The sequence below is a fragment of the Rhyacophila brunnea genome, unplaced genomic scaffold, assembly GCF_057557595.1.
Source record: "Rhyacophila brunnea isolate RB1 unplaced genomic scaffold, BYU_Rbru_1.0 scaffold_22, whole genome shotgun sequence".
Classification (NCBI taxonomy): domain Eukaryota; kingdom Metazoa; phylum Arthropoda; class Insecta; order Trichoptera; family Rhyacophilidae; genus Rhyacophila; species Rhyacophila brunnea.
Genome location: NW_028232882.1, coordinates 23,894,941 through 23,905,067, shown reverse-complemented (window position 1 = coordinate 23,905,067; position 10,127 = coordinate 23,894,941). Strand labels below are relative to the sequence as shown.

Below are 10,127 nucleotides of genomic sequence, written 5' to 3'. Positions count from 1 at the left end.
CTTGATTATTTTAGCGGAGTGAATGAAAGAATAGACTCATTTTTTCGGTCAAATATTCGATGACTTTACCTAGTTTTCCAGAGAATTTACTTATGCGCTTTAAATGGAAAATTACGAATCGGAGCACTAGATATTTTTTTGAAAATATGAATATTTTATTTATCTAATTTTATGTATATTATAATGTACAAAATGCGTGGTTTAGATTTTTTTAAAGTATGTGCATACCGCAAATAGTCAAATGGAATAGCTGTCTCTAAAATTGTGATGTGAAATATTGTTACCGCCGCAAGCAAAAAACGCGGCTTAAACTTTAGATACGTCATGTCATAAATATCATTGTTACCATGTTACCAATCAGTTTCGTTGTGAAGCTCGGATTTCACGAACCGGAGGTGCGTTTCGGTGTTCTTCGGTCAATTATGAGCGCTGTTTGAATGCAAAAACCAGGAGTTAGGCCCGTTTCAGACGAGACACCGGTGTCACGCTCGATATAATATAGGAGGCCTTTGTATTCGAATAAAGGTCCCTTTGTATTATGTTTATAAACGCCCCAGAGTTAATGAGTCAACCCGTCTCCGGTGCACTTTTCCGTCGGCCGCTACATTCTCAAGCCGCCGATACACTTTGTTTTTATTACCGCAGCCAGTTTTATGTTCTAATTTGTAACGCGAAATTATGCGTTGACTCATTAGCTCTGGGGCGTTCATAAACATAATGCAAAGACCCGTTTATTCGAATACAAATGCCTCCTATATTATATCGAGCGCTACACCGGTGTCCCGTCTGAAACGGGCCTTACTGGTAAATTAGCCACACCTTCACATATAATTTTAAAATGTCTGACCGTATTGATTGATTTTTGAAAACAAAACTTTTATCTAGCACAGTTTTAAGTACCTATGCCCAATTGAAATATTTTTAGTTACATAGTCCTTTTTAACCCTCGCGGAACTTTATTTAGGAAACGTTGCGCTGGGAAAACGCATCACCAAGGTCGATAAAACCGATGCCTATGAAATAGTATAAAACTCACATAATTTCGAATTTAAATATAAAATACCTACCTTCAGTCGATATTATTAATTAGGTAACGTCATTTTGTTTTACATTGTTAATATCTTTACAATACTTTAAAGATGTAGGTAATACAATCAATTATTCACTTCATAAGATTTACTTAAGAGCACTTATTTCAACAAAAAACTGTATCCTGGTGTAAAAATATCATTATGTACACAATATTAGGCACAACGCGAAGTAGTTTCAGAAATAGCTGAATGATATCTTTTCAACTTATGTTTATTTTAATGTTTACACTACGGCACCAGAATAGCTTCACTCAGAAATTAAATCACCACTACCTATAACAGATTTCGTTCACTATTAAAATTGTATACTCCCATTAGCGTGGAATACCGAACGACCATACAAGAAAATCACAATACAAATAGAACGTATACAATCAACGCAATTGCCTTCAGCAAGAAGCTGTCAACGAGTCGACTTGCAAAACTGATTCGAGAACTTTCAATTTTTTTCATATCCGCCACTCGTTTTTTATTCTGCTCACAGACTTCATCTTTAGTCGGTCCATACATGTAACTACTACTCCCAACATTACTTTTTAAGATCCTAATGTTTATTTCATTTAATTTCGTTGTATTCGTCTCGAATTTTTGTCGCCTGTTAACAATTGCATATAAATTACCATCGTCATCAAATGTAAACCTCTCAGGCCACTGTATGTAAACAGAATCTTTCGCGACAATCCTCTGCTGTGTTGAAAATGGCAACAGACTGTTCCACTGTGCTATTGAATAATTTCCGATTAGACCGTAGTATAAAAACCCCTCCTCATCCATTATCATACCAGCTGTTTGAGATGGCTTTACGCCAAGAGTTCGCACGAGTTTGGTGTAATGTAAATTTTTAAACACCGCTGGATTCTTTCTCAATTCAGTCGCTTGAATGTAATGCATCATGAAGCTTGACAGAGGCGAAAAGTATACGTTTCTATCTATGATTCCTTCCATATTCATATATCTCGGTCCAATTGCGATGCCGTCAACATTGACAGCTAGATCAAAGCGTGTGCCATTTAAAAAGAAATGATCAGCTCCGTAGTCGGATATCATAGTAATCGCGTCTCTCGCTTTCCACGATTGATTGGTTCTTTTGCTGTAGACTATAATACCAGGATCTGGTCCACTGTCAGTTATATATGCATAACCATCGGCTGAGTCATCCAGAACTATATCACTCAGATAACTGTTCTTGTTAGCGACAGAATCTGGGAAAATATATCTATCAATGCTGTTCACGTCGTCAAGATCCATCCAAATAAGACTCGGTGGACAGAAAGTATCTTCAATGATTTCTTCTACTGTATTTGCTGATCTTCCTGTATCGATGATCCACATAGTTCCTCCGAGGTCAATTTCAAAGCTGTGGACAGATTGAAAATTGTTGCAGTCTCCGACAGTATTCATTTCTAGATTTGGATACGGAATCAGTGGAGGATTGGTGATATTTTTTTCAGATTTTACCGGTATATATGCCAAAGTGACAGGAACACCTTCTTTTAATCTCGGTAGAGCAAGATATAGTTTGCCTTTGTGGTGTTTAATTCCAGTTACGAGAATATTTCTGCTGTCATAGCCGGTTGAGTTGGCAAACTGTTCGCCGGTGAAGTTGTCAGGCCATGCGAACTCTAAGGACTTCCATTGGTAAATCACTCGGAATTGGTCTGGCTTGCGAGGCACGAGACCGTGCTGACCGACGACGAAGACAGACAACGTGAAGAAGATGAGGTAATATGACGCTGTTGTCATATTTTTTGGTGGTTATGTTATGATGTCTTATAGGCCAAGCGATATTTTACTGGCTCAAAATCTTTCCGTTGAATTCTGCTATATCCGGAGAGGACTAGGCCGCGTGCGCATGATCTAGTGTTGCCAGATTCGACGTTATAAACGTATAATATGAATAATTTAAAAAAAATAATAAGCACGAAGTATAAAACTTTGTTCTTAGATTATAATATAACATTTTCCAAAATTTTGATAAATCCGAAATGAGTCCCAATTTAAAAATTAAATAAAATGATGACATGACCGATGAACAAAACAAATGAAATTAGCATTAATGTTATTCGCATAACGCACTGAAAAATAGTTATGCGTGAATATTACATATTGTGGAAGTTCCTTTAAATAATTGGAAACATTTCGTTGCTATAGGATAGGACTTACTGTAAGGTAAGGTCTGACCATTTCTGTCAATTTTGGATGACTTCACTAATTATGAATTGTGGATATGATACGCAAAACATTTACCAATCTTGATAGTGGTAAAATGATGCTGGGATTAGGTACCTACAAACCTTAGATGGCAGTGGCGCACCCATGGGGAGGGGGGGGGGGGGCGAAAGGGGCCCTGGCACCCCCCAAACATGAAAATTATCAGAATGATTTTAAGCATTGAAATTGAAAGCTAATAAACTATACCTTTGGGCTTAGACAAATAAAAAGCACCCTTTTTGGAACAATTTCTTAGATTTTAATTTCTAACACAAAAATTTCGTAACACTAATGTCAGGTTTTTTTAGAAACCCAATCCCTAATGGAACTGTCAAAAAATTCTCGGTGTCCACCCGAATTCCGGAGTGGTGTAGGTCATGGCTGGGGAGGGCTGACAGGGCTTTAGCCTGGGGGCCCGGGCTGTGGGGGGCCCGGCGTGTCGGGTTGACCAGATAAGTGATATAAACACACATCATAAATTAGCTTCAATAGTAAAAAAAGTCGCCTGCGGCGCTATTATACTTCATGGCCATGAACATTTTCAATTATATAATTGTGCAATATATTTTTTGATTATTATGACGTGTCAATACTCGACAGCTCCATTATAAGTAGATGTATTAAAAATCGCACAATAATTCACTGTGTAAGTACCCTTAATTTGAACTAAAATACAATTTGATAAACATTAATGTACTGTTTCACAATGCCTTTAATCTTAGCGGTGGGTGGGGGGCCCTCCAAATATCCTATCCTGAGGACCTGTTTCAGGATGTGGAGACCATGGTGTAGGTACACCGAGTGCAATAGACAAAAGACCAATAAGCGAGAAATTAGGCTGTGAAGAAGAAAAAGAGCCTATGGGACTAATTTACATTCTCCTCCTTGCCCCCCCCCCCAATATTAAATCCTGGGTGTACCACTGTTAGACGGCGTGAGTCAATGGCGATGGTGCGATAACTAAACTTGAGAACACAAAGTGAATGGGAATTGGCTGAGCTTACCAGGTATGGCATAATGGGATACGGATCTCGGGTGTGTTACGGAATATATTATTTTAACTGTATCTTAATCATGGCCCCGACGAAGGGGGGCTGACAGGGCTCTAGCCTGGGGGCCCGGGCTCAGGACGGGGCCATCGACTAGATAAGTAAGATAAACACACATCACAAATTTGCTCTAATAGTAAAAAAAGTCGCCTGCAGTCCTATTTCAATAAAAAATGTCCTTCAATAATGTTATTTAAAATTATGTGGTTTTACGATACAGTTTTTAATTGTGTATCGATAATCGACAACCCCATAATTCAAATGGATGTATTAAAATATATAAATATACAAAAAAACACTAAATAAACTCATTAATTTTACCACGTACACCATGAAAACGCTACTGTAGAGCGTCACACTGCCTTTATCCATAACGGTGGGTAAGGAGGCCGCCAAAGATCCTAGCATGGGGACCTTCTTCAGGATGTGGGGGCTATGATCATAATAAGCATTTAAGTTTATCACGTAAAAGAAACGCGCATTCAATATTTGGGTCAGCGTGCTTTATGTTGCTTGCAATTTATGGCCTGACCGTTATGCCGGGTCCACACTGGCGACATGTCGAGTGACAACATCATTAAATTTTACGATAATTAGCATAATTGCTTAAGAAATTTTACGATAATTATCATACTTATCGTAAAATTTAACGAGGTTGTCGCGCGACATGTTGCCAGTGTGGACCCGGCATTATGAAGTAGCCGGCTTCAAAACTCTGGTAAAAAGAAATGTTTACAAACCGGCTCGCTCGACAGATATTTACATAGTTATCAAATTGTATGTGTATCTCATAAAAATTAGTGTGTCAGATTTTCTATTATATGCTCAATGGCCAAATTATGTTTTCCATGAATTTTACTGATTTCACGAACAGGAACGGCGCTCCGGTGCGCTCCGGTCATTTCGAGCCCTGGGTAGGTAGATGGCGATGGCTTTCACATTTATATCTTATTGATGATAGATGTGATTAGAATGAAGTAATTGCAATATACATAATACTGCACCGCTATAGCTAAGTTATCAAAAATATAAAGTATGTAACAATCAAACCAAGTAAAATAATGTACTAGAGATGGGAAAACTGGTCAATTTTTAAGACTAAGTATACTTACTACCAGTATAAAAAAATACTTAGTACAGAAACTTGTTCCAAAATACTTACTAGTATTTGGAATACTATATAGACTGTTTGGCGTGCGTATGCGACAAAAGTTTCGTACTCAAATGAAACTAAAACCAACTCCATATTTTAGTATTTGAATTACGTATCGGCTCAGGGAACTCAGACTGTGTATGAATTCTTCAATAGAATCGCTAAAAATACGCTGAGCTCCGCTTCTCGAAAAGTCCCATTAATTATAAAATTTTAAACACAATTTTAAATTTATGAGTTATTTTTCTGTTAGGTTACAATATTCTTGTTAACAAAAATGAATAACAATGATTTTTTTTATTGTAAACTGCGTCACCTCAGTCACCTCGCCACATTTCCAAGGGAATAATATGCCGATACAGAAAATTTATGACCTATTTGTTCACACATAAGATGATGTCATTTGCATGCATAGGCTAATAAATTAAAATATAGTTGTATTTGAGAGCTACCTCGCTCGCGCGCATCTAATGTCAATAGTATTGAAAGTTTACCAACTAGCCAGCGACTCGCGATGATATCATCACAAGTTTTTTGGAATAAGTTTATTGGGCCACACATACTGAGTATGGGTAGTTTCATCCGAAACTTGAGTACACAAACTGGTGACAGTATTTCCAACTCACCTCTATAATGTACAGTACATCTGACAACACCGGAAACAACGGCGCCAAGTTTCTAAGTGAGCATCGGCACAACGCAAGAGTAGGTAGGTATATATTATTATTCTGCTGTGGGTATATTTTTATGTCTGTTCTGAATTCCCTCCCCCCTGCTTTAAGAGTCTAGCTCTAGTGAGATAAAAATATATTATACAGTTTTGTAGGCATACAAAATTTGTAGTAGGTAAGTTTTCTTTGGGATGAAAGGTTCCACGAAGAATAATCGACCGCCGCGAAGAATTGACCGAAGACTAAATACAAAGTACCTACCTACATTTTTATTGCAAGCTTATATTTTAATTCCAGGTTTTTTTTACAATTTATATGTTTAATCTAGTGGTTTCAAACTTTTCCGTTTATCGGTGTCCTCTATGACTGAGTATGAAAATGATTTTTCCAAAATATAATTAAATATTTATTTATTTAATTTAAATAAAGACACGTTGAGCTCATAACAAATTATTATTATTCAAGACGTTCACAACATGACATTGAGAATAAAAAGTACAAGTAGGTAAATCAACTAGAGCAGCGATACTCAACCTGCGGCCATTTAAGCTTTTATGTGCGGCCCGAAACACATTTATTATCAGGAATTTCGTATATCTTGAGATTCGTTTCGACTTTGACGCACAGATAGTGACACCCGAAGATGATTTTCATTATGGTCCACATCAGATCTGGTATAAGAGTGTTGCTATTGCACACGATTAATTTAAAAAACACGCATATTTTTTAAAATCTGAAAAAATTTTCCTTAAAAGGGGGGGTTTAATGATTTTTTTCGACACACTATTAGTGATGCGGCCCGCGTTACTTTACAAATATATGTATTTGGCCCGAAGAAAAAAAAGGTTGAGTATAATTGAACTAGAGAATAAACAAAGTAGAGAAAAAAAACAAAGCCAAAAATAATTTTATAGAAAATAAATAAAATAAAAAACAACAATACATATTATGTTATTCAAAAAAAATACAAATTAAACAATAAAATAGAATTTTGAAAACAGAATACATATTAATGCATCGCTAAAAATGTCTATATCTCCAGACACAGCCCTCGCGATTGGTGCCTGGTGAGTCTGACATGAGGAAACAGCTGAGCAGTGACGTCCCTAGACAAAATGCCGCCCCTGGGCAGGGCCATAATGCCGCCCCATTTTTTTATACAATATTTATTATCATCCGTGCTCATGTCGTTTCTGGTCACCAAGGCCGTCGAAGGAAACGGAAGTTAACCAGACATCGCGAACCCGACAAAAAATACAGTCCTGTTAAACCTTTTATGTTAATTAATACATTTGGTTCCAACCAGTGAGCTGAATTTTTTAAAGGAAAGATATCTTCGTTGTTAGGTAGCTAGGTACTCAGTTTAGGTCGCTATTTCTATATATACCAAATGATTCTCCTCGATTTTCCGCCCTTCGAGTAACTGCCGCCCCCAAGCGACGCTCAATCTGCCTACCCCCACGGGACGTTACTGCAGCTGAGAGCATGGGGAAATGCTTTAAGAGCAGAAGTGACCTACGAGCTTCAAGAGAATGAAAGGCGAGCATGCCTTGAAGAAAGTTAGCCGGAAAATACTCGATTGAGAAGCTGTTAAAAGCAAAATAATTATATACATTAACCCTGGTGATCTCAAATCTTGGAATCAAACTAGTTACAGTTAACGAGTGACACTGGATACGCCCATAATCAGGGAAAGTGCGTATACCTACTCAAAATGTCACCTCATATTATTTTTAGTGTCAAATTTTAATCATTACCTACTTATACTACATTATTTTGCTACTTTAAGGGGAGAGGCACAGAACAGATAATAAATAGAATACCGATTGGCTATATTCAATACGCCGCACGCTGAAGCAGGGTTTTTGAATGTGTGAGTGTCCTACGATAACGAAGCACGCATTATGCACGTGCAATAGTGTGTGTAATACACCAACATTAAATGAGCGTAAATGCATAAACCGAGAGCAGTTTTCAGTGTTAGACGTACAACGTATTCTTGACACGTGTGTAAGTTTAATCCGGATTCTTCCTTACTCGAGACGGTTACCTGCTATCGCCTTACCCGTTGGGCATTTCAGTTCCCATTATTTCTGAGTTCCCTGGGGAGAGGCATGCCAGCAGAGAACCTAGCGGAAAAATACGAAGCTTGCAAGTTGCAAATCCTTTTTATTTACTTATATGAAATTTTATTTTAGGTATGGTCCTAATATTGAAGCTCGATTTGATATAAATAAAAAGGATTTCAAGTTATACACATTTACATTTTTATATAAATCGATGTTTTATAAAATAAATATAAAAAAAATATTAAAACGATGAATTCGTCAAAAATATACACGGCGAAAAATTGAAAACTTAATAAACTAAATTTTAACAATAAATATGACCATAAAATATACTTAATGTAATAATTAGATGTGACCCTGCAACAATTCACATTTTATTACATTTTTTACAATTGTAAGTTTCTTTGAATTAAAAAAAATATATTTTTAATGTTTTCAGATACATACCTATTTATTAATCAATACAGTTGTAAATTATCAAAAAAAAAAATCTCAAATTGCAAGCTTCGTATTTTTCCGCTAGGTTCTCTGCTAGCATGCCTCTCCCCCTTAAACGGAAACATGAAATAAAATCTAAGAGCGGAATGCAGAAACATTTGTCATAACTAAAATTTCCTTAGCAGAAAACACTATGCAGAAACACTGTCCTTAGTTAAGATCATTTTTATTGAAAATAATACCATATTTAAAAATTCTCGTTAGGTAAATTAGATAAATTATTTTATAATCGTTAAACGATGACAAAAATATGACAACTGCATTTTATAAATGCAATAACTATAAATACATATTAATATTTAATTATAATACTCTTATGTTTCCGTTATAAGTCATTATACGTGATTCCACAGGCACCACAAGTTTTTTTTAACATGGTAACACTAGCATCAAGTGTCACATTCTTCATCTGGTATTTTGTATTTCTGCGGGCTGGCGTATAAAAATAAAATAATATTCTGCAAGTACATGCCAAACGAATTAACACTATCAATATCCATATTGAGATACATTGTCAAATGAATTTGAGTGTATGGACTGTGTTATAGACATGCGAATTTATTTTGACAGCAGCTGTCAGTGGTAAATGGTAATACAGAAGGGGGCGTGTTCATAACAAAAGTAGTCTATGGTTAAGGATTCCTTAACTCTATACTCAGGATTGTCTATAGTTAAGTCATCCTTTTCGGCGACTTATCCTTAGGAACGAAATCTTAGATTGTACATTCCGCTCTAAGATGGGTAAAAATTAATATATTGTCGATTCCATTGAATTATTCGTACTATTTTCTGAATTTGTCGCCTAGAAGCAACGCATGACACAGGGGATGTCACTGCATCTGTCCTCATCATTTCTCTTGAATATTGAAGCCACGTGATCTTCTCCATATTATTATCTTCTTGAATGTATTTTTGAAATCAGTTGGTTGCTGGTTTTATTAACAATTTTATATCGTAAGAGAAAAAGTTAGAGGTCACAGACTGGTGTAATAATGGAATATATAATCACATATATTAAATTTGTAAGGGGCTATTTTCCGATATATCCATTCCAAATTCAAACGCATCATTTTGATATCCACTCATTGTATATACGAGGGTGGGTCAATAAGTCCTTAGAAAAGCCGACAGGTGGCGCGACTAGTACTGCAAGCGGTTTGTTTTCATGCAGCGGCACTACCGATTCAGTATGCTGCGAAGTTTCAATCAGATTGGTCGGGTTGTTGTGTGTTTCTCGTACATTTAAAAAAAAATTTTGCTTGTTTACAAAAATGGAGAAAATTGAGTTTAGAGCTGTTATTAAACATTTTAATATAAAAGGGTTAACAGCAAAGGAAATAAAAAATGAGTTGGATTTAGTTCACGGCATATCTGCTCCTTCACTT

General features: G+C 36.3%; 1 protein-coding gene across 1 annotated transcript; it reads right to left on the bottom strand.

The window, feature by feature from the left end:
- Positions 1–1,439: 1,439 nt before the first annotated feature.
- Positions 1,440–2,834, bottom strand: LOC147070248 (protein yellow-like). The gene has a single exon (XM_085949925.1). It carries the CDS (start codon positions 2,832–2,834, stop codon positions 1,440–1,442), a length of 1,395 nt encoding a protein of 464 aa, XP_085806051.1.
- Between the last annotated feature and the right edge of the window lie 7,293 nt (positions 2,835–10,127).